The 26476-nt window shown below is 38.7% G+C and overlaps 1 protein-coding gene across 1 annotated transcript in view; it reads left to right on the top strand.

Moving 5' to 3' along the window:
- DMXL1 (Dmx like 1) overlaps positions 1-26476 on the top strand; it is a 2737735-nt gene that overhangs the window by 2005411 nt on the left and 705848 nt on the right. Inside the window, exons 35-36 of the mRNA XM_044059165.1 lie at positions 3062-3179; positions 4339-4401. Of these exons, the coding sequence (XP_043915100.1) occupies positions 3062-3179; positions 4339-4401 (181 nt within the window). The remainder of the gene's footprint in view (positions 1-3061; positions 3180-4338; positions 4402-26476) is intronic.

Raw genomic sequence — 26476 nt, 5'->3', positions numbered from 1 at the left:
ATCTGTCCCTTTCTAGGCATCCCTCAGTCTCCTTGGGAACTGCTTCCTTTCTTTCCAGAGGTGCTTCATGCTCTTTTGGCCCAGGGCACCATTTGGTTTGTGCCCCCCTGCCCAGAAAAGGAAGGGGTTTTATTTTAGAAAGTTTCTCATTCCCAGGAAAGAAAGCACCTGGAGACCAATTCTGGACCTTTCTCAGCTCAACACCTTTTTAACGGTCCCCTCTTTTCAGATGTTGTCCCTTCAAACTTAGTTACCTCTTCTTCTTCCCCAGGCATTTCTGACATCTCTAAATCTCAAGGATGCCTACCTTCACATCCCTATCCATCCTCTTTCCAGGAAATTTTTGCAGTCTGTGTTTCTTCCTTGCATTTTCAGTTTTCTGCTTTGCTCTTTGGCCTCGTTTACTGTCCCAAGGCTATTCACCAAATACCTCACTCCTGTTATTGCCTTTTGCAGGATGAAAGTGGTTCAGATATTTCCTTATTTAGATTAACTGCTCATCCAGGAGACATCAACTGAGGTTCTGCTTCAGGACCCCCAGTTTACTGTTTCTGTTTTGCAAAGTCTGGGGCTCATCATAAACTTTCAAAAATCAGTCTTGGTTCCTGAATCATGTTTTTCTTGGTTGTAGGATCTAAACTTTTCCCATGCTGGCATCCCTGCCTTCTCCCAAGGTGCTGTCTCTGATTGCTTTTTTCCAGTCTCTTCTTCCTGTGGCTTCAGTCACAGCCAAAGACTTTTTCGGGGTCCTTGGGTTTATAGGTTCCACCATTCTTTTGCTGCCTCTGGCCAGGCTCCATATGAGAGAACTTCAGTGATACCTCAAGTCAATTTGGCTTCAACACTGCCATCTCCTGTACTTCCTAGTTCTTATCCTTCATTGTCTCAAGCTTGAGCTTCAGTTGTGGCTTCAACTTTCTCTCAAGCTGGGGCTTACTTTCCAGTCTCCAGTCCCGACTTGAGATATTTTCAGATGCCTCAGATGGGGTGGGGAGCTTCTTTTGGTTCTCTCAAGGTCCAGGGTCTCTGACTCTTCATCTGCGGTTAGATCATATCAAAGTCAAGGAGATGAAAGCTCTCCTCCTAGCTCTTTAGGCCTTTCTTACCCTCTTTCTTCCAGGGCCTGTCAGAGTTTTCATAGACAATACCACAATGATGTGGTATGTCAACAAGCAAGGGGGTACATGGTCTTACCTTCTGTGCAGGCTCAGTCTTTGGGTCTGGTATGTAACTGTCCAGTATCAATAGATTCTTCAGACTGTCTACATTCCCTCAGAACAAAATATGGTGACAGACACTCTGCGCAGGTCCAGCACACAAGCCCATGAATGAATGCTTCAAAGAGTTGTGTTTCTGGATAGTGCCCATAAGTGGGGTATTCCTCATGTAGATCTCTTTGCCTCCCTTCTGAGCAGGAAACTTCCTCTCTTCTGTTCCATAGTCCCAGAGCCCCAAGTCTCCTGGCTTGGAATTTGGATGCCCTATCTTTTCCTTGAAAGAAGATGCTTCTGTATGCCCTTCCTTCCCTTCCTCCTCCTCTTCTGAGCGTCCTGCACATGATTAGGCAAGACTCCCCCAAAATCTTCCTCGGGACTTCCTTGTTGCTCAGATAGTATTAGTTCCCTCTTCTTTTTCACTTGGCCTGGGACAATCACCACAAGTTACCTCACCCTGTAGACTCTGTCACACAAGACAAGGGATTTCTTATCCATCCTTCCATTTCCACTCTTTAGCTGGCACTATGGATGATAGGATTTTGGTCCCTTTTAGGTACCTCTTTTTTGAAGATGTGCTTCAGGTCCTGCAGGAGGCCAGGCAACCCACTACCAGGAAATCATATTTGTCCAAATAGAAGAGATTTTCTGTTTGGTGCCTGTCTAATAACCAGGATCCCTTTTCAGTGTAGATTCCTATGGTTCTGTCTTGTGTGTGATCTGGCCCTTGCTGGGTTGGCATGTTCTTCAGTTAAAGCTCCTCTATCAGGATTTTCTACTAGTCTGCCCTTAACTCCTCCTCTGGCCTCTAGGTTTGAGGTCAAACAATTTCTTAAAGGTGTCCTTCATGTCAGGCCTACCAGGAAGACTATTCTGCCTTCCTGGGACCCCAGTTTTGTCCTTGAAAAAATGACTTGGTGGACTGTTCTTCTTTTTGCCCTTACTTCAGCTAAGGAGTATCTGAGCTTCAGGTTCTCATGGCATTTCCTCCCTTTTTAGTTTTTCACAGGGACAGGGTGTGTCTTTATGCTAATCCTTCTTCTGTGCCCAAGATGGTCAGTGAGTTTATCTCTTAATCAGTCTATTAATTTGCCTTCCTTTTTCTTCTCCACAGTCTGCCAGTGAGGTGGTTCTTCACATCTTGGATTTTCATAGACAGCTCAAATATTATTTAGATAAGACTAAGGCTATTCACAAACCTAAGCAGCAACATTTTTCCTTTCATCCCATGTATTTGGGTTTGGCAGTTTAACAACACACTCTCTCTTCATGGATATCCATGGCCATTTCTTTTTGTTCTTTTCATGGTAACTGTTTTTCATCTTCTGTAAAGACTCATTCTACAAGAGCTGTTGCTTTTTGTGTCTCTTTCAAAGGACTGGATACCAACTCCATCCTTGAGGCTGCTATTTGGATGTCTGTCCATAACTTTACAAAGCATTACAATTTGTTTTTGCCAGGTCTATCCTGCATGGGTTTAAAGAGAGCTCTTCAGTGCCATACTCCTCCTAGGTTTCCTGTTGAGCTCTTGTACTCTCCTTTATGTTAGGAATACTGCAACAGTGAAGAGAAGGTCATCTGTTTAAGGTGAGATTTTACACAGCTTTAGTTTCTTAATTCTACAGAAGATCTGAGTGGTGTCACTGGACATTATGGGTCTTCTGGTATTCCTGTGACTGGGTGACTAGGCATGGTTGCCTTAATATTGTATTTTGTTTTCTGTGTGAGACCAGTCTGATTAATTTTATATCCACTGGAGCAAGCAATTTCATACATATTTTTATCTACTGGTTTTGTACAAGAAGTGTCTTCTGATTGAAAAAAAGAGTATTGTTTTGTTTTTGCAGATCAAAGCACCATTCTGCATTGCCTGTCAAGCGGCTGTGGCATTATTTGGTCAAACAGGAACAAGTACAGGAAACCTTTATTAAGAACGTTTTTACAAAGAAGAGGTGTCAGAATGAGGTTTGTAGTTATATGCTGCACAATAGATTTTACTCTACAGCTTGGCAAAATGGAGAATTTTGAAGTGTTGTGTATCGCTTGGTCACAATCATCGCTACTAATGGCTATATAAGCATCATAATATGAAACTTGATCTTTCTGTGCTAGATAGAACATGTAAATATTACTGAAATGTGGTGTATATTTTGTTTATACCTGTGGTTAAATTCTCAGTTAATCTGGTACAACCCACTTGATCAGAATAATTCTGAAAAATGTTCTAACAGCATGTAATTCATTCTATTTTGATATTTTTATTGCCTGGTGTTTCCCAAACTACAATCAGACCTGCTTATAAAGCAAAAAAATATATCATCATCAAGCATGTTTTGTTGTAGAATGTGTAGAGTGAGTACATCTGTAGGATGCAATTATGTCATACTGTTTCTTCAGTGGAATGGGGTTTAAAATGTGGCATGAAGATTGTGTAATTCTATTTTTTGTAGCTTTAATTTTTTTTAATGAAAAATGATGCATAGGCTACAAGGTTGCAAAGCCTGTAACCCACACAGGTTTATTAGAAGGTCAAATTATTCATTTGAAAACACAGGTCAGGAATTTATTCCATCATTCACTGCAAAAAACTTTAAAGATAATGTCACTGAATCTGGATATCCAAGGCTGTATTCATTTGTTTTGTTAATACATCCAAAACTGAATCATTGATGAGAAACAAATGGAAAAGAACCAGAAGGAAAAGTAACTGTCAGCTTTTTTTGCCACTCTTCTGCTGATTTATTAATGAGTTTTACTAATATATCTGCTTGTGTGTGTGCTTAAAAAATGCAGCCTTTACACTTCAGTTGGTGGGATGAGCTGTTTGCTATTATTTGGTGTATAGAGATGGAAAGATGTTCCTACATCAGTGTGATAGGTGAAAGCTGATCAGAAATTCATAGTTATGTTTGGAATTACTAAATTTCTAAAGATATCTGTCATCCATAGTTGCAAGCTTTTAATGCTTTTATGTGTATACATTTTTATAGTTACTAAACAAACCATTTAGTTAATGTATCTAACATCTGTAAAAATGTTAAGGATTTTTTTTTTACATAATGTGTTGCATGATTCATCTCATCTTTAATCCATTTGTCTTATAAATGTTCTTTCCATGGTATAGTCATTTGAGGACAGCAGTGAATCATTCAAAAGTACTGTGATGGAAGAACCTAGCATCAATAAGGTACAGCAGACAATCAAATTTTTAAAACTATTGATCTAGAATTCTGTTGCTATCTATTGCCTGTTTAAATTTGCCAACCTTTCACTTAAGTAATATCTGAAGGAAATGTGGTCTGTTGTGTTCTGCAAATTTTTCTGCAGCTTGGTTAAGTTGGTAAGTATTATCATTACTGTATTTTCTGACTGATCTAACTTTGGTACATTTCGTAAGCCCTAATTTACTGAGAGCTGAGCCAGGAGTTTGGGTAACTTTTGAGTCTGTTCATAAACCAAGTTGTGCTTGCTGTAGATTATTTCTTGAAAATTGTAAAACATGTTAAATATTATTTAGGAATATAATTAGCACAAAGGAATGAGTGATTTGATCATGCATTTCCTAGCTAACTTTTCTTCTGTATGCTTACAGGAAATAAAATGATCTAAAAGTTACCCTGTTTTCAGATGTTCAGTGTGTGATATCCTCAATAGCCCATTGGATTTTTGCATGACAGTTGTGCACTCAGCCAGTGCTAATGACTCCTTTTGACACTATTATCTAAATTAGTGTGCTCTCTCACTAAAATTTTTGTGTTTCCCTTCTGTACAGTAAGGTGTGTTAGCAGCAGTATTATAGGAAAGTAAGAAGTGATCGTCATTTACAGTATTGCATATTTTTTAGGCTGTAGCTGCTTAGATTAAGACAGTTGGAAAAGTAAGGACTGGTAGTAACCAAAGTTTAGCCTAACAATTTCATGTTTATTTGGTTTAATAATTTTTATTCTTAAGATTCTGATAGCAGCTTGAATGGTAAAAGTTGTATTTGTGCAGTATGAAGTGAAAGGTTGCTGATTGAAGTTATCTGTAAAAGAACTGCATTTTCTACAGTACATACCATAAACTCCTTCCCAGCTAACTGAGTTCTATTTTTTTATTTTATTTTTTATTTTACATTTGTTAACCGGGATAGTCCAGCTGGATATATGTCCATTTTCAGTGGAGGCCCGGGGAGAAAAGCTCCAAAGAGAGAATTTTTACAGAACATACAGACAAACTTGGATATATATTTCATCTAGATCCATAAGGGTATCTAGTTATTGACACTTATAGGTATAAACTACAGATACTTAAGGTACAAACTACAGACAGATACATTTTACAATAGTCATTAAACAGTTTTACATTGTTCATACTAACACTGTTATATGTATGTTATCATACCTTTGATGTGGTGTACATTTATATGCAAGTAACAGGACTCTAGTTTAGGACAATGGTTACAATAGTACTGGAGTGGATCCGGCATTAGTCTGAAGTTGAATAGGGACATAACCATTTGTTGCTGAGGTGGTTGTAGATAGCTTTTTTAAATGTAGGTAGTGAGATGATCAGGGATAAGGATGTAGGCAAGGAGTTCCAGATTTTGGCCACATAAGAAGAGTAAAGGGAGTCTCCAGCATGGTTGTTGGATCTAGTAACAGTTAACTGTAATTTGTCAGTTGAGCGGAGTTGCCTAGGACAGGAATATTGTTGGACAATGTTAGCCAGTGAGGGTGATATATTTTGTTGATGGAGTATCTTGTGAGTAGTAACCAGCTGATTATAAATAAGTAAGTTAGGTAGTTCCATCCAGCCCAATTGCATTAGGTTTAGACAGTGATGTGTTCTGTAGGAGCTGTTAGCAAATTTGGCTATCTGATTGTAGCAGGTTGTCATTTTATTGATTTCTGTTTTGGATAAGTTAATCAAGATGGGTGAGGCATACAGAAGTGTTGAGAGAAGGTGTGTACGTGCAATTGTAGTTCTAGCATTATGGGTCAGGAATGCTTTATGTTTGTAGAGGCTACCTAGCTTTTTGTTAGTATTTTTAATGGCCAGATTGATGTGTACATCAAATTTGAGCTTATTGTCAATAGTAATACCTAGTAGTTTTGTCTGGGCTTCAGGTGATATGGGGGTACCGTTATTAGAGTGGATTGTAAAGGTGCATGTGGGGGCAGTAGTAGTTGAGGGATGAAATAGTAGGAGCTTGTTTTTTTGGGGGGGGTTGAGTATCAAGCCATTCTCAGTGAGCCATGTTTCCACTGAGTGAAAGTTATCCTGTGTCTTTTTGTAGAGTTCTGGTAATGTGGGGGTGTTACATATTATAGTTGAATCATCTGCATATTGAAGAAGGCTTGAACCTTTTGCGACTTAGTGGAGATTATTTGTAAAAATTGAGAACAGCAAGGGGCCCAGTGTAGATCCCTGAGGTACTCCAAGTGTTACAAGTAGGAGTGGAGACAAGTTATTATTCCATAGTACTACCTGTTGTCTATTGTTGAGATAGTTTTTAAACCAGGGGACTGATAAGTTATCTAAGCCTAGGTTTACAAGGTGGGAGATTAGTTTTTCATGGTTAACCATATCAAATGCCTTTGATAGGTCTAGGAAGAGGGCTGAAGAATGCTTACCATTATTCCTGTTGTGATTAATGTATCTATGAATGATAGGGCGGTGGTTGTGCTATGTCCTGGCCGAAACCCATGCTGTGTATGAGATATGAGCTCTTGATCAATAAGGTGGGTCATTAATTGATGGTGAATACATTTTTCTAATATTTTAGCAAGTGGGGATAATATTGCTATTGGTCTGTAGTTAGATATGTCATAAGAATTTCCCTCTTGTGTAGGCGTATGATATAGGCAGTTTTCCAGATCAAGGGTACTGAACCTTCTGAGATGGATCGGTTTATTAGGATTGAGACTGGTTTAGCTATTTCATTTGCTGCTAGTTGTAAGAATTCATTGGGGAGGGAATCTGCTCCTAGTGTTGTTAGTTTTAGTTGGGATAGTAGTTTTCTTATATAGGAGGTTGAGGTGGGTTGTTGCTTAAATGTGGGGCTGTTAGGTTTGGGGGGGGCACTTGTAGTATTTGGATAGGTTTGGTTTTGGGCAAGGGCAAGTACAGTCTCAATAAAGAACGAGTTAAATTATTCAGCTATGTTTTCTTTTGTTAAGCCTGTTGGGGGTGGAGTAGTGGTTTTTCCAGGGTGTAGTATCCTATTTAAGTCTGCCCAGAATTTTTTTGGATTGTTTGAATGTTGGGTTTGATGGGTGATAACGTAATTTCTTTTATCTTGCATAGCTACTTTCTTAGTAAGATTTCTTATCTGTTGGTATGCTTGCTGTGTTGCTGAGTTTTTGTTGGACCTCCAGGCTGTCCAGGCACTATTCCTTTCTTTTATTTTTTGCCTTGTTTCCCTTGATAGCCATGGAACTGTTTTAGATTTAATTCTGGTAGTTCTTGGAGGGGCATGCCTGTTTAGTATCTCTAGGAAGGTAGAGTTGAAGTGCTTGATAGCTTCATCTTGGGGTAGATAATACAGTTGCGACCAGTTATAGAGCTGTAGATCTTGTAAGAAGTTTGGGAAGTTGAAGTGTTTTTTGTTTCTTATTGTTTGAAGTATAGGGGTTTGGGGGTGGTGGGAGTTATATTTGCGTAGGAAGGTAGTTGGATGATCACTTAGTGAGTCAGGAAGGGTACCTGCTAAATATGAGCAAGGTATTTTGTTTAGTAGAATCCAGTCTAAAAGTGATTCTCTTTTACTGTTCTTGTCGATTCTAGTGGGTTCTTTGATTAGTTGAGAGAAGGTAAGTAGGTTGGTATGGTTAGTGGGAACCTGGGAAGAGCATGTGAGCCAGTCAATATTAAAGTCCCCTAATAGAATAGTTTCTTGTGGCATGGTTTGTGATAGCCATTGGAGTAGAATTTCCATGATGGGGATATTATTGCCTGGGGGGATATAGCCTGTAACTAAGTTGATAGTTTTGTTGTTACCTATTTTGAGCTTAGTTAGGAGTATTTCTGCCTTGTCCAGAGGGGGTAAAGTCAACTCAGTTTTAGCTATGGATAGTGTATTTTTATAAAGTAGAGCAATGCCTCCACCTTTCTTCATTGGTCTATCTTGCCGAAGGATACTCTATCCAGGTGGTAGTATCTCTGTATGCTTGGTGATTGGTTTTAGCCATGTTTCTGTTAAACTGATTATATCTGGGAGATATTGTGAGATCAGAGCATGAAGCTCATGTATCTTTTTGTTGATGCTCCTGATATTTAGATTTAGAATGAGTAGACTATTTGCTGGTCTGGTATTGATTTGAGTTAGTTTGGGAGGTTTTATATTAGTAGTAGGATTTGTATCATAAGGACCTGGGTTAGGGTGGATATCTCCATCATTTAATAGTTCACGTTGTTGTTTTTGTAGAGTTTTCATTATCTTTTGCAGTATTATTATGTGTTTGTGGGTAATATTGGATTTGGGGTTGGTATCGATCAGTTTAAGAAGGGTATAAGTAGTGGCAGTGGTGTTGAATAGGGTTGGGCTTATTGTTAGGGAGTATGTAGAAGGGATGGGAGAGATAATGGATGTGGATTTATGAGTGAAGGAAGAGCTATTTTGTAATGGGTAGTTGTAACAAGTGATATGGTAGGTAAATGCTAGGAGGAGTAGTAGGGTTGTTTGCTGGAGGTAGATGTTCATTGTGATTGGCTTTGGTTGATTGACAGGAATGAATTAGAGTGATGTAATTAAGTGTATGAGGGTAGTAAGGGTATGATAGGTAACAGGAAATGTAGAGGGCGGGAAGGATGTTGAGTGGATGTAAGTTAATTGTGGGGGGGACTGGACAGGATTGGTAATAAGAAATGTAGAGGGCGGGAAGGATGTTGAGTGGATGTAAGTTAAGCGTGGGAGGGACTGGCCAGGTATAAGTGTAGGTGATGTGGGGGTGGGTGGGAATTGGGGGTAGGGTAGGGGAGCGGAGTGAGCCCGCAGGGCGAACGGAGCGGGTAGAGCTAAGTAGTGAAGTAAGAAGGCAGGTAGTGAGGAAAACTATCAGAGATGTGAAAGGTAAGTTCAAGGTAAGGTATACAAGGAGGTCAGGGGCTTACCAGTGGGGAGAAGGAAAGAAAGATAAGACTAAATTCAGAGACACAAGGGGTGAGTAAGGTGGTACCAGAGGCAGGAATAGAACAGCTTAGGTTTGAGGACTTGTTTTGTAGGAGCAATGTAACTGGTAGGTCACAATGTTATACTGCCCTCTAGTGGTTATTCCTTGTAACAACAATAGAGATATCACAGGGGGAAGATTGGGAGAGTTGTAGGGAAAGGAGAGGAAACAATAGAAAGCCAGTGGGAGAGAGAGAGGTTAGAGTAATGGATGGTATAGAGGATAGTGAGTGGGAGGCTATGGCTGCTGGTATCCCTGGTAGGGACCGCTCACTTAAACTAATAAAACAGGAATTAGTTACAGTTGTAGGAGATAATGAGCAGGTTACACATACTTTTTTACTACAGTTCCTGCTTCCTAGGCCAGTACAGCACAGGGCCGACAGTGGTCTTTTTCTGCGCTGTGATGAGGTAGCAGAGTTTGAGTATGAAGTCTGTATTTCTGTAGGTCTTGACCAGGCCGAGGGGCACAGTATCTGGGGAGGTTTATCCTGGCAGGAGGGTTACAAGCTGAACAGCAACACAGCTGGCATTGACTGTGTGCTCACCAAGTGGTCCAAAACTTTGTGAATGCAGAAGACACTTGTTGGCAAAGCTTGAACATATAGACAACTAAAATGACCTCCATACCTGGAAAGTGATGAAATGGGTCTGTCACAACCACCACAGTAGTCTTTTTGTTGTTTTCCATAGCCCCGACTCAGTAGTCTGCAATTAGTTGTTGTTGTCTTTTCGGCTTTTCCTGGTTAGGGATCGCCACAACGGAACTCCGGTCCACTAATGATTGGCAGTAGATTTTTATGGTGCCGAGTTGCCAGCCCGATGCCCAACCTTCAGTGAAGGCACGCCCATTCACGCATGTCTTTCGGAGGCCACTCGACCGTGGGGAGGACATGCAGACTCCACATAGAAGGCACTCCCCGCACACTAGCTGAGAATCGAACGGGAGAACCTCTTGTTGTTAGGCAACAACGCAACTGCTGTACCACCACGGCTTTTTAGCTAACTGAGTTCTAGTACATAGTATAATTTATTGAGCATTCCAGGTGCCTTCTAGAGTTGAAGAGCTGCACAGAATCTCTTCTGAATCCTGCCATATTTAAATTTATACAGATCTAGACCCATCAAATTTTAAAGCTTTTTTCCTGAATGTATGGTAAAATCCAAAGTGGAAAACCAGGAAAACTGAAACAGGCAACACAGTATCAACTGCTGAAAACTAGTTTAATGATAACCAACCAAAAAAAGTTAAATACAATAAAACGTACTAAGCACTTTCACCCGTATGTATTCTGGGCATCATCAGAGTACTAAAGAATTCATAAACTAACTACCATATATATAACAACTTGCTGATTGGAAAATTAGTGAATTGATGTTAATGGTTACATCACAATGCCTAATTAACAACTCTTTACAATTAATCTCTTAAAAACAGACATGATTGCTAAAATATCATTATAATAAACAACTAGTATATTGTACTGAAACAACACTGTATAGTACTGTATTTTTAAATAAAATCATAAAAAATATATAAATATAAATAATTAAAAATCATACATTCAATATACCAAGACTTATAAATATATTTCATATGTAAAACTTTTTTATTAAATTGCATGAGAGTAATTGTCAAAAAATACTTGTGCTGAAGTAAATAAATAAGTAAATTAATTAATTAATTAATTAATGAATAACTAAAGGATTGCTAGTGAAAAAATAACTTTTGAAATACAACTATTAAATATAAATTATAAATTAATTACTAAAAGATGTTGTTGTATAAAATGTATAGGTAATATATAATATACATTAGTAAGATAAATATAGTGATACAATATGAAAAGTCATAAAAAATAAAAACTTGTATGTGAATTGATGGGCTGTTTTAACTAAGATTGTTATAGCCCGAATCAAATGAAATGTGACTTAGATTTTAGTATACTGGTTATAGATGTGTTCATTGATACCTGGTGTAGTGCTGGCATGTAATCTCAGTTGCCATAGGCATTCTTTTGCCTCTAATATAGTCTTGTCATCACCTCATTTATTGGTATTAAATGTAATTCTATCTATCACAAAAAATAAAAATCTCTTGGAGTTTTAACATTTTTGACTGTGTGTATATAGGGAACTAGTACTTTTTTCCTTTTTTATATCTCTAATATGTTCAACTATACGTTCCCTTAACTTTCTAATAGTTTTTCCTACATAGAATGCTGAACAAGAAGAACAAGTGGCCAGATATATAACCATTTTGGTGTTGCAGTTGCAATATCCAGGACATCCGATTGTTTTCCCATAATTATGTATAGCAGCGTATGGTCCATCATTAATGTACTTACAGGTCCTACATGCACCACATTTGCTCATCCTGGACATTTTGTACATATCATTATTAGTGCATGTCTCAAAAAGCTCTTTCAGATTCATACCTCTGCTGTAAGTAACCTAAGGGCAACTACCTATGATGTCTGTTAATTCAGCCTTGTTCATAAACACACACTAGTCCAGGTCTCTCAACTATCTTAAATGATGTTTCATTAAAAGGTATTATAAAAGTGTCCTTTCTAATCTTGTCATTACTCTTGACTGTAGCATTATCAATTCCAAATGTAATTATAGGTTTGTAAAGATGGTTTCTTTTTACATAAATCTCATTTCTAACGTTACTTATAAGTTCATTGGGATACCCCCTGTCTAGGAACATATTAGAAAGTTTTTCAGTCTCCAAGCAAAAGATTGTGTCATCACTTATAATTCGTGAGAGCCTAACCATCTGTCCTTTAACTAAATTTTTTTCTGGTAGTAAGGATGGCAACTGTCAAAATGCAAAAATGAATTAGAATAAGTTTTCTTTCTAAATATGTTTGATTCTATAATGCCATTATTATTGTAAAATAATATATCCAAGTATTCACAATTATTCCCATAAATTTTACTAGTGAAATTTAAAAAAGTTGATGATGTAAGAAAATTTTCAAATTCTAATAATTGTTTTCTATTGCCTTTCCAGAAAATAAGGATATCGTCCAGGTATCTCAGATATAAAGCAATGTTTGACCAATAACTAGATTTAAAAACATGTTGGGTTTCCCAAAGGGCTAAGACTAAGTTGGCGTAAATAGGAGCACATCTGGCTCCCATGGCCACCCATGTACTTTGTTTGAAGTATTCACCATTGATATAAATGTAGTTATTTTCAAGTACTATTTCCATCAATTCCACTAAAAGTTTGCATTTTCCACTGTGCATTCCACTGAACTTCAATAAACTGGCCTTGAACATTTCTAAACCTAGTTTGTGTGGTATCACAGTAAACAAATTTACAATATCAATGGTGACCATAATCATGTCAGGGTTAATATTAACAAGATGTTCTCTTACTTTGTCTAAGCAATGCCAGGAGTCATTCAATATATGTGGTAGATGATTTAATGTCTCTTTACAATGTACATCTATAAATGAGGCAATGGCCTCAGTTTTAGACCCTTTAGCAGATACTATAGGCCTAAATGGTGGATTGTTGGTATCCTTGTGTGTCTTGGGAATACCAAAGATGGATGGAGTAATGGGATACTCGACTGTTAAATAGTCGTGTTTTTCTTTACTAATAACTCCATCCATCAAAAATTCGTATAGTTGCCAATCCACTTTAGTGTATGCCCTATACATCTCATGTTTAGACACTTTTTTCATAAGTTTTGTTATCGCTCAACATAACAGTCATTTTGTTCAAATAATCAGTTTTAGACATAAATCAACTCCACCTCCCTTGTCGGGTTTCATAACCCTGTATTTGTCTGTGTAGTCAGCTCCTTAAGACAAAATTTTTCAGTTGAAGTTAAGTTATCAGATATACTTTTTTTCTCTCTTCAATACTCTTCTTATCTGAGTCTCACATAACCTTTCAAATAAATAAATCATGGGATTCTGTGGAGGTATAAATGTACTACTCCTTTTTAGTGTAAAACTACTACTGTCTATCTGGATACCTTTATTGTTTGCAAAAAACATGTTAAGATTCAGCAATCTAGTGTATAATTTTAAATTAATTAAAATCCTTCCTATGTCAATTTTAAAAGATGGAACATAAGTAAAACCTTTTTTGAAAAGAGTAACATGACTAGGATAAAAGTGGTATCAGTGAAATTATATAAATTGAAACCTCCATCTACAATAATAGAACAATGGCCTCCATTGAGGTCTGTATCAGTCTCATGTTCAAACTCTGTATCATTTAGTGTCACTTCTGCATAATCAACATGGCTGAAACACATAAAATTACTATCTTTAATGCTGTCCGAACTAAAATGTATGTTACAGTCTAACACATTGTCAAATATGTGGAAACAAAAAAGCCTCTGAGGGTAAGGTACCTGCTGAACGCCAAAAATCAAAGTTAAGTAGAAAAAAGCTGCAGGTACTCCATGACAAACAAAGCCAACCAGTTTCTTTAGAAAAACACTGCAAAACAATTAAACAAATTGGACCCTCAGGGAGAGGATAAGAGAGCACTTGTATGCCATCAACAGGGAAAATGAGAACAACGCCCTAGCGAGACATGTCTTGACTCATGGCACCACACATAATTTTATGTTTATGGTTTTGGAGCTTATACACACCACCATGAGATTGGGGAATGTCATTGGTTTCACAGAAAGGGAAGAAGGGAAGTGGATCATCAGGCTGTGAGCTGACTTGGGACATGGTCTCAATGATAGGGTCAGCCTGAAACCTTTCCTTGTTGATCGCCCGTTACCACACTAAAGAGTTTTTTATTTTTCTTACAATTATATTTGTATTCATTTATTTCACCATTTTACATTATAATAAGTATAAAGATACATCACCGCATCTTTAGGTGTTTTTATCAGTGTTTTATTAGTATTATTAGTGTTTTTATAGGGCTTTTATAGTAGTATTTTGAGAGTTTTTTGAATATATTAAAGTATAAAAATACTTCGAATATACTGAAGCATTCAAACATTCTAATGTTTTAACATTTTCAATTTGTTTAATTGTTTCCATGGTGATAGATTGAATTATTGCACCTGATGCATCATTGGTCTAATGGATGACCTGTAATGCTTTTAAACTGGTTGCTTGTTCTGCTTTTTGAAGTCTGATGAAGCATCTTGTATAGATGTGAAAGCGCTTACTCATTTGATTAAAGCAGTGTTTTTCTAAAGAAACTGGTTGGCTTTGTTTGTCGTGGAGTACCTGCAGCTTTTTTCTACTTAACATTGTCAAATATAGTTTGTGAACATGTTTATTCAGAAAGGGTCATTTGCACAATGCGCTTGCCAAACATGTACATGACAGTGGTATTGATCACCAATTCAAGTTTAGGATTCTGGAACAAGTTTTTAAGAGCCATAGAAGGGGAGACATTGAGAATTACACGGAGGCCAGAGAGACCCATTGGATCATTAAGTTTAGAGCCGATATGCCACCAGGACTTAATGGTAAAGTCCCCTTACGTCCACTTTTAAAACTGAGGAGAATCAAATGTGGCAAATGAATTTTGAATTTGTGTCCATTACTTTGAACTGGACATTATGAGTTTTTTATATATTTGATGCATTTTTTATATATTTGATGCATGTTTATACAGAATCAACAACTGTGGTTTATTTATATGCTTTTAATGGATTGTTCTATAATGATGTGTTTTATTAAGTAAGCTTTGAAACATTGGTATGTGTTTTAACAATGTATATAGCTTTAAGTAGGATCTGCCAGTTTGGCGCCTTTTTGTATATTTAAGAGCAGTAGTTTTCTGGTTAATTTGTATTAAGGTCTGAAGAAGCTATTAAGCGAAAGCGCTTACCTTTTTATGCTGCAATTAAACTTTCGTTTTATCACTGAACAGTGTTGGATTATGTTGTCTTATGGATTTATAGACATTTGGCTTATGGGACTTTGTATCAGCGTTTTGGACCCCTTCATTGTTTTGCTCTATTGCTGTGTATTTATTTATTTGATCTCTGCTGTTTGCACTAGGGCATTAACTCCACACGGACAATTTCGTTATTTGAATAGTTTGTATTGTGTTGTCATAGTTTGTGTTTAATGGTGCCATGAGTTTGTCCTGTATGTTGTTTTGTTGTGATATTGATTCTGCTGGTATTGCTGACTGTGGTATTGGTCGCATACCTGTTCCGATCTTCTCAGTGTTGGCTCCTCTAAAAATAAACCCTTCCCCATCATCATGAACATAATTATCCTGTCTGTACCTCTGTTGTGTGTTAGGGTTTGAAATAAAATTATGATTGTCCCTCGTACCTGTACTAGTCTCGGCTAACTTAGCTGAACGCTTCATGTTTTTAAAGTGTGCATACACACTCTTGTTTTTATAGTCGTTAGTAACCCTTGTTAATTTTTTATTTCTAACCCTTTAGTAGTAAACTTGTCCATATCCTTTATACTACTATCAAAGCGGAACTTATTAAACTCAAACAACAAGTCTTGGCATATACTTTTGTCCAACATGATCAATTGCTCATTTAAACTCGCAAGTTTAGTGTTATTATTGCGTATTATCAACTTCATTAAATCAATAACTGTTCTATCGAACAGTTTTAGTAGTTCGTCAAAAAGTTCAGTACCTTCCACAAATCCAAAAGGGAGTTTAAACGTCCATAGGCCTAGTACATGTCCCAGTTCTAAAGACCTTTCTAAAAAGGCATTGTCCATTTGTAAAGATTTAAAAGTTTTGAGCACCTTTTCAAACTCTTTTTCCTGAATGTATGGTGCCTGAACTGTATGGAGGGGCTAAGAGTATAATTAATGCATTTTCTTGACGTGGAGTCAGTCTTCTGCTTCTACATCAGTCTTAATGTTCTTCATTTTAAATAGTGGTTGGTTGCTTCTGTTCAGCCATGGTACCACTAACACTGGATTTGGTGGATATTGGTTAGGAGAATGAAAAACTTTTTCATATTCTATTGTGTTTGTGTTTGCCCTTCACAAAACTCATTATCATAATTACCCACTGATGCAAAAAAACAATAAACAAAAAAAACATGTTATAGTACTAAAGAGCAAAAACTAATCTGAGATCCGACACAAAACGCACACTCAGGTCACTCCACAAGAAGTGCAAGTATGACTCTGTCATCATTGTCCATGTGGGTGTGAATGACCTGAGATGCACCACCCTGGACTACATGAAGAGAGACATGGTGGAGCAATCAGATTATGTGGTCCGGGCAGGTATGACCCTAGCCCTGAGCAGCATCCTACCGTCGCCCAGAATGATACTGTAGTACAAAAAAAAATGATTGACTTCAACAGTTTCTGGTGTTATTCTAAAGGGATCCAGTATCTGTCTGCTTGGGATGACATGATTGACAGACCTCGATGCTTTGCCAGAGATTGCCTGCATCTGTCACCCCTGGGTTTCCGGGTACTGGCTAAGGCTCTTGCCACCCCTATACTGTCTTTTTTAGGCAGTATTTCAAAGACTAAATTACCACCATAACAGCTATAAATAAATGTAATGCGAGGGTCATGCTGCTCAATGCTAGAAGTCTAAATCTCAAGATGCACTCGCTTGAAGCACTCCTCAAAATGGAGAACATCGACATTTGTGCTGTAACGGAGACCAGGTTTAAAGCAGCCAAAAGTACCTCTGCACTACCAGGCATTAACTCATTCCACACATTTTGGCCCCAAATAGCGGTGGTTTCTCCATATTCATAAAGAATATGCACACCTCCAGACTAGTAGCCCAGCATAACCCATCTGTGATTCTCCAGGTACATCTAACATTGGGCAAGATGGTGATTCAGGTCGTAGCCTGCTATAGGTCCCCAACTATGTCCCAAGACTCTCATTCCACACCTTGCACCTTGGAAATTAGGAAACTATTAAGATCCAACCCAACACTCTCATACTAGGTGACTTCAACTATCCCTCCATCAACTTGGAAAACTTCTCATGCACCAATACACTGGCCAATGCTTCCTGGAATTCATCAGTTCCAGTGCCATGGACCAGCTCATTCTTACCCCCACTAGAGGAAGCAACATCCTTGACCTGGTTATTACTAACATGGGCAACTGTTGCTCTGCACCAGTAGTCAATTCCTCCCTGGTTAGATCCGACCACAAACTAATCACCATGGAAATCCACATCTCAGCCACACCCCCCACAAAGGTATCAACCATGAAAAACTTCTCCAAAGCTGACTTTGGACTCCTAAAATCAGAGGTGGCTAACTTCATGGCACGCATGCCAATGGAAAATAGATGCATGACTGCCGAATCATACACCAGTGCACTGTACGAACACGTACATAAATGCATGGAACTTGCCATACCCAACAGAACCAAGATGCTCTCCTCCAAAAAAGGAAATCAATCTGGGGGTCCCCTGCCATTAATAAAGTCTACAACAGAAGGAAGAAACTGTTGCAGACAAAGGTTAAGTCCCAAGACTGGAAAAATTCCCTTGTTAGCCTCAAAAAAAAGTTGAGATCCCTCATCAAAACCTCCAAAGCCAGCTATGAAGGGAAAATTGCGGTAGACACTAAAAACAACCACAAAGCCTTCTATAGTTACATCAAGAATCTCCACGGCCACGGCAATACCCAGATTTGCTCTGAACCAAAAGCACAGGGTTGCAAGGAAGTCACTGATGCACAAACATGGCTCCACAAAAATAATTTATTATAACTTCCACAAATCTTTTTGTGGAGCTGTATCTGTGCATCAGTGACTTCCTTGCAACCCTGTGCTTTGGTTACTAGTTGCTTTGGAGGGTTGTTTTCCTCTGCTTTGTTCAGATTTGCTCTGAGTTACTGCACAATGGTGCCTCCTGTTCTGAGCCAACGGATATTGCCAACATACTGGCCGACAGTTTCAGTGCCAACTTTACCCCTCTCTCCTCCCCAAAGGATCAATCTCAATACCAGAAGAATGCCAGGCAGCCAGCATTACTGCAGCACAGGTTAAAGCTGCATTGTCCAAGGCCAAGAATACAGCTTCCATGGGACCCGACAATATCCCTGGCTATGTTCTACATGAATTACTAAGTGAACTGGCACTACATCTGTGTGCCCTGTTTACTCACAGCCTCAATTCAGGCTTTGTTCCTACCGAATGTTGCACTGCTACAGTCATCCCTCTCCATAAAAGAGGAGTGACTGCAGACCCTGGAAATTATCACCCTATTAGCCTGACGAGTCTGATATGTAATGCTATGGAGTGCATTATCAGGGAACTCATTAACAAGGATATAGGGAATCTCCAAACTCTAGATCCCACGCAATTTGGTTTTGCGAAAGTTAGATAAGGCAGTTCATATAGCTTACCTCAATCTGGCCAAAGCCTTTGATACCATTCCTCACTCAGGAATTATTGATAAACTCACCAAACTAGGCATCAATCCGTATATCGTTAGGTGGGTTGCAAATTGGCTCACAGATAGAACCCACAGTGTGAAAGTAGCGGACTCCAAGTCAGACTGCCAACCAGCCATGAGTGGAGTCCCACAGGGAATTGGGATCAGTCCTGGGTCCTCTCCTGTTTGGCATCTACTTTTCAGAAGTTCAGGCCAACATGGAGGGACTCTGTCTGACCAAGTTCGCAGATGACTGCAAGCTGAGAGCCATTATTAACTCCCAAAGTGATACAGACATCCTCCAGAAAGGCCTCATTGAGTCCAATGACTGGTGTCGAAACCATGGCCTTAAGCTTAATGCCAAAAAATGCGTCATCCCCTTTGGGAAAAACTCAGTTCCCACTAATTGCCACATCGATGGGAGCCCACTGAACACTGAAGGCATAAGAGATCTGGGGGCACAGGCTGACAGCAATGTCTCCTTTGACCACCACATTGCTACTGTGGTCAGAAAGTCCTTCTGTGTGGCACATCTCATCACCAAGGGTTTTGTATCCAGGAAGAAAAAAGTCACCATTTCTCTCTACTCTTCCCTCATTAGACAAGTCATAGAGTATAATGCCCCATTTGGCATGTACCTCACTAGACACCTGCAACAGCTGGAGAGGCCACAAAAGTACCTCATGAAGAGAATCCTAGGCCTTAAACCCATGTCCTACATGGACAGAATAAAAAAAAACTCCAGCAATTGTCTGTCTCATATCGTCTGCTAAGAGGCAATCTCTGCTTGACTTACAAAGCCATGTGTGACCCAGCTCTGTTAGAAATGCTACATCTAAAGAAATCCCAATCCCTCCGCACCACACGCTCCAGATTCCTCATCCTCATTACCGTAATCAATGGAACATGCTGAAGGGACAGGTTCATAACCCAGAGACTGGCCATGTTCTGAAATAAACTTCCCATACATGTCAAGCAGAGCACTTCACTGGCCCTCTTCAAGAGAAATCTTGATGAGTGGATGGGAAATAGAAAGTTCACCCCGGGGATCACTCCAGTGGCTCTACTTGGCTCTACTTGATAGAGTCACTGGGAACTAACGTCAGGTGGCACAATACCTGGGCACTTCTATAGGCTAGGCCTGTAAAGGCTTCAGGGCTATTAGCCTAATACACACCTATGAACCTATGTATAATTATATTTATTAGTTAAAAGACTATTTAGAGACGGACACACTGATCTGGTTAATGCTTATATTGTGGTTTAAGTATTTGAACGGAAGCCTAATTAATGGAAATGTTAAACACTTGCCTATATATTTAAGACCAGACGTCCATCTCCCAGCCTCTGTTTGTAAGCATTATTTACACTTTTCTCAGTAACTGCCATGAGTTGGATATTTAAGGTCGATGAATTCAAACATTTATTGTAACCCATTTGCTTCCATGTTAAATTGGCTATTTAAATGGTTGTTTGTAAATAGTTAAGTATCACAGGTTGGCAGCAACTGCTGTAAACAAGGAGCTTTGTAACTATGATCATACTTTGTTTAGCTCTTTAAAGAAAACATTTGTGTAGTCTTTTATTCATAATGAGCATCTTAAAGTAATTTAATCTTATTATTACTTAACCATTTAGGTTAATGCCACACTTCTTATTTTTCATCGTGACTCATTCTCCTTATGAAGACTTCACAGCCCATTGCTCATGCATAACTTGTATTTGTTCTAATCAAGTATATTAATCTTAACATACCATTTTGCAGTCTTCCACCATTGTGTGCCCATGCTCCTTTCAAGGCCTAGCGAAGTATGCCCATCAATGTAACCAACAAGTGACTTGTTTAAAAAAAAAAAAAAACTTCATCACTTACAATACTAAAATATCCTTTAATCTCCCAGAGCTGTGACTTACTCTTTCAATACTCAGTACACTGTGCTATTCCCGGAACTGGCACCCCTCAATTTTAAGTTGAACCAAAAAAATAAGTCCATTCCTTGATCAGGCATTCATCTGCCCCTCAAGTAAGGAGCAAACCCAGTCCATTCTTCATGATCGTCACCCCTTAACTCTTAAGTTGAGGAGCCAAAAAAAAAAAAAGTTTTTTTTCCCCTTATTTAAACTGTAGTAAACCACCTGCTACAAATGTAACAAGCAGCTTGCTGCAGGTGCTACAGCAAATGCATTACCTGCATTTGTTTATGAATGCAGGTACTGCACTAGACCGTACGTGAAGAGCTGAAGTGCTTTGGGAAATGCAGTGTCAGCATTTAGAAACTAAATGTTGACAAGAAGAGCTGACATCTTGCAGCCAGGGCGGCTGCCTTTCATCTCACCCTGGCTATACCTTTGCAGTTTGTTTGGATTAAATTGTCCTTTCCCTTGAAAATGACAAGCAGGCTCACTACAATTGAATGCAGTAATAGACATTCAGTAGAGTGGACCAGAGCGTCGTTTTTCAAATACACATGATCAAGATAGATGTCATTTTTCAAATACCATACATAAACTGTACCCCATACTCTGGGAAGGACAGCTGCTGAACTATCTCAAAATAAATAAGCCTGTTGGAGAGGTAATAGCTACAAAATCACAATTGCACCTAATGAAATTCATCTTAACATACCAGTTTCCACTAATATAAATGTAATGACTCTGTCGTATAGCCATTCTTTCTGCTAGTACAGAATGCTGGTCATGTACAGTCAACATGCCATGTTGTACAAGTTTTGCACTGTAAAGATCCTCATAAACACACTAAATTACCTTAAAGGATACTATATTCAGACCTTCTTTAATGTTATTGCAATACACCTCCAACCCAGCTGTTTTTCCAAAACAAAAAAAAAATTATAATTCCTTAACCTGTTTGGTTAGCCTTTAACATCTCGATGTAACACCCGGTGACCCTTTCCTTATAGGTTCATAGATCATAGATTAGTACTAGGCTAATTGCCCTTGCGAGACATTTTAAGCCTAGCCAATTATCCCTTATGAAACTCAAACCCTGCACCTTGTGTTTGTAAGGCAAACACCTTAACCATTAGGCCACACTCCCAACCAAGATTTTAGATTCTGATGTATTAAGCAGGCACTTTGTGTGAAATTAACGTCAGTAAACATGAAGGATACTTACTGTAGAACACTCCATTCCACCTTCAACAGCACTGCACATTTGCATATTGACTTATTTTATTTAAGACAATGCTATCAAATAAAGCAGTCTACCTTAAGCCATAAGCAAACTTTACAATAAAAGGAGGAGACTTCTACAAAATAAGGCCAAATCTCAAGTAGAAAAATCATTCCTGATCAGCATTAGTAAGATATTGAGGGCCCTCATCAAGTCAACTAAAGCTAATTTTGAAAAGAAAGTTGCCAAGGATGCCAAGGATAACCATAAGGCCTTCTATGGCTACGTCAAAAACCTAAATGGCAACGCTCAGGTCTGTTCTGAGCTAGTACAAAATGGAACAAAATACACTGACCCTTCTGACATTGCCAACATCTTGGCTGACAGGTTCAGTGCTAATCCCCCCCCCCCCCACACACACACACACACACACACACCACCTACAGGGCCTATTACCATTCCAGGGGATTGTGTAAGCCCAATTATTACTGATACGTTGGTTAACAAGGCGGGCTCTATCTAAAGCTAAAAACACTGCCTCCATGGGACCAGATGGTGTCCCAGGCTGTGTCATACGCAAGCACCAAAAGGAATTAACCCCGCATCTTAATACCCTGTTCAGTCTCAGCCTCTCCACAGGATATGTGCCCATAGAATGGCTCACGGCAACAGTGGTCCTGCTACACAAGGGTGGGGCCACAACTGTCCCTGGGAACTACCGTCCAATAAGCCTGACCAGTCTGATCTGTAAGGCTATGGAGCGAATCATTATGGAACTCATAAATGGAGAGATTGGGAACCTCCAGTCCACTAAAGGGGCGGTGAATACAGCACAACGTGTCTGGGCTAATATATGCCTTTGGGCAGATAGCCCAGTACCAACCTATAACCTTAATTGCCCTAGGAAAGGTATAACTGCATCAGGGGAGTGGTGTTATGGATGATGCTTTCACAGTTGGCTAACTTTGTAATTTCAGTGTTAATTATAGTTATATTTAAATTTAGCTAACTTATGTGAACTACATTCTTTCTGTGTTGTTTTTTTCAGTGTTCTTAGCAACTGTCCAGCCTCCCCTCACATGGACCGTGCCCATTAAATCCACTGCTATATAAAGCAGAGGCATGAACAAAGTGGGGGTGAACATTCACTGAGGGCAGCCATGAGGGTGTTTTGTTCTTGAGAGCATGCTGTCAGTGAGAGTATTTATGAATGTCCTAACCCCACCATCTTGGCAGTGGGACAAGCATACCACTGCGGTGACCTACTGTACTCCCCCTTCGCAGTGCATGCTTCTGCACCCCTTCTTTGAATGCTAGTATCTATTAATAGCTGTGTGAGCATTATACCTACAGCCAGGCTTTTCCTCTACATTGCCACACCTCCTTTTATGGATACTGACAATATAGGTGCTCATTTCTGCTCCTCACTTTCAGGATAGGCATGCCCATCCTCCATACAATTACTATAAAGTGCCTGAGTAATTAGCATAGCTTAGGTTGCCTGAATGTAGTCAAGGTTTTATCCCTTATGTGCCATGGGTATTCGCCTATGTAAACTACATTTTTAAGTAACAAATATACTGCTAAAGAATGTATTACATAAAACTTCCCCTTTATATGTTAACAGTGTGCCTCTCTGCCCTTAAAAATGCAAACACTGTTTAAATATTACTCTTTTCAAGGCAAGTATTAGATAAATTTACCATTTTGTCATAAATTTTTCAGTGTTAAGCCTGTGTTGTTTATATTTACATTCAATATACCTGAAATCCAAAAAAATCCAGTTTTGTAAAGTTGTTCTCCTGTTTTGCAGTACTAATACTTTTTCATGTAGCTCACAGTCAATGCTGAAACTCTTATATAGACAGCTAAAGTCTTGATAAAAATGTTGCCAACATATTAATATGTGCAAAGTTAACCATAACTATACATCTTAATGATGTGCGAATTATAAAGTGCATTGTATGGCAAAAAATGAACTGTTTGTTTCGTTTTTGTTTTCTATTAAAAAATTGCAAATTGCCTAAATGTGTAGTGTTACCAGGTCAAGTAACATTTAAACATTATACAGTGATTTAACTCCCACACAGTAAATACGTGGCAGAGTCTTCTCATGTTTTATTTAGGATCCATGTCAACTAACTAAAAAGAAATAAACTGAAAGTCATAATGCTGAATGTACCATGTTAAAATGCTGGAATGGTAAAATGTTGAAATCAAAATACCTACTCCTCCACATGTGTCGAGCTGGACTGTATCAACCCCCCCCCCCCCATCCCCAGACCAATGTTAGTGCTTGTTTCCTAGCTTCACTAATAGGGAGAGATACTGTTTGCTGGCTGGCTTGAGAACTTGTACAGTGTATACATATAGCATCTATGTTCTTAGTAAGTATTTGAGTTCAATATTGTAAAGTTTCAACATGTTGACATTTCAGGATTTTGCATTCATATTATGACTTTCAGAATACTACTATTCAATAAATTGACACGTACTCTTTTTTTAAATATACTTTTAATTTACAGCATTTGTGTGGCTGACAGGTCAGTGTAGTTAAGGAACAAAAAAAAATCATTTTTTAGCAGTAAACAGCAGCCTGTACAAAAGTGCTCACAGACTACTTGGTAGAATCTATCCAAAGAGCAATCTGAGTCCAAACAGTCTGTTCCCTCCTCAAGATTTGAAGTGGCATTTAGTCACAATTTTTCCTCCTTGCTTTATCTTCCAGCAGCCCAGCCTTTACTTAGTACCCAGCAGTTAACCATAAATTTCCACAGTCTTGTACTACTTTTTATTAATTGTAATGGCAACATTGTTTATTACTGCCTTAATAAAATAAATTACCATCTTTGGCTTGTCTAGTGTGTCAGACTAATATAATAGACCGCATAAGTGGCTTTAGTATTGTTATTCCTTCCAGTACCATCAGCTTTCATACAAAGTGTCATAGCCATCAATTTATTGTTTTCTTGAGGCTGAGATTGAGCTGCACCAACCTTAGTCTTGCTTTCCATATATGCATCTAAAACTATGTTGTCCTCACTTTTTGATACCTCAACATTCAGTCATATTCACAAGTGCTTACCTTACTAATGCTGTCAGATTTGCCCTTGATTGAGTAACTGTTTACTCCAGTTTTTATCTTAACATTCAGAGCAACTGGAGGTGTCCTCCAGTTGTGTGAAAAATTGCAAGATTTCTTAAAGGAGATGCATTTTTCCTGATTCCAGCATGGGAAGGAAAACTTTAAATGACCTGTATTCCTGTTTTGTTGGTAGTTGAGGATGAGCATTTAAAGGCCTCTTGCTATTTATTTGACATAAGTAGCGATATTCCTCTTGACAGATTTGCCTACCATCATTATACAACTTTGATCTATCTCAGTTTGATCATGTGTGCAAAGGTTTCAGTGGATTTTAGTGCACTTTCCAGATATTGACTCTGTCATGTTGTGTTTGTACATTAGTCATTGATATCTACTGACTGAGTGAAAGTGCAATCTAAGTTCTGCAGTGTAGATCTGGTCTGTTTAGTTGGGAAGGTTCTTACACTGATGACCTATTTCTTTGCAAAACCAGTGGCTGTATAAGCACCTATACTTGAGACCTAAATTTACATCAACAAATAAGAGCGAGGTTCTTAATGTATTCCCATTCTGTCAAATAAGTTACTAAAGCTCAGACAAAGTACTGCATTGTCTTCCTTTAAGGCTAGCCTTGAGGATTGGATAGGTAGTTATAAATATGCACCAGAGTTATATTTGGCCCTGCTTGGTTTGGGAGGTGGGCACTGTCAAGTACTCATAAAGGGTGGCAAGAACTTTCAAATGTGTCATCTTAATGCTGCATATCACTAGACCTCTACTTGCCTAGTATTGTTGTGTGTTCCTATTTGCTATCTGTGAACCGTAATACTAAAAAATATTCCTGTTATTGCCAGATTACCAGACTGTATTCACACAGGAACTGCCTGTATTTCCTGGAAAAAGGAGTATGACATTAAGATTTTTCTGTAGATGTCTCTGCTTATGTCTGGCCATATTATATGAAAGAGGAAGAAGAGACTTGATGCCTACCTAGGTACATAACAAGTGATTGCTGTGGAGAGTGGACAGGACTGGGAATGGCAGAAGGGGTCCCTTCTGTGATCCCAGCCAGGCGACATAAGAGGAGAGAGAAGGTGAAGGGGCAGGAGGCCAGACCACTGACGCAGCCTCTGCCCTTTTCAAATTCTACTTTCTTGGTGAGTGACCTTCTAGTTCTTAGCTTTTGCAGCCAAGAGAGAGAATGGGAAGGAATATAGATGATCCTAAATCCATTTTTGAGAGTAAGGCCAGGATAGGAAGCACCATCCATCCCAGATTGGAGCACATAACCAACTAATTCACATAGATTGGGCTCATAAGTCCCCAGAATATGCTTGCAGTATAGGACACGGTCTGTTAATCATTCCCACTCCAAATCAGATGGGGTTGCAAGAGTAGAGTAGGCTTGTACATCTACTGGGTCATCAGTCATACTTGCTGTGTTAATTATTGTTGGATTTCTGGTGAAAAAACAAAAAAAGGTTGAGAAAGTACACAAACTGAATATCACTTGTGGCTTTAAACAGCTGTGATGGCGTAGA

This window comes from Protopterus annectens, chromosome 17.part0, assembly GCF_019279795.1.
Source record: "Protopterus annectens isolate FY-2018-M chromosome 17.part0, PAN1.0, whole genome shotgun sequence".
NCBI classification, from domain to species: domain Eukaryota; kingdom Metazoa; phylum Chordata; order Ceratodontiformes; family Protopteridae; genus Protopterus; species Protopterus annectens.
Note: the sequence above shows the minus strand (reverse complement) of the source record. Positions and strands in the feature narration are given on the sequence as shown.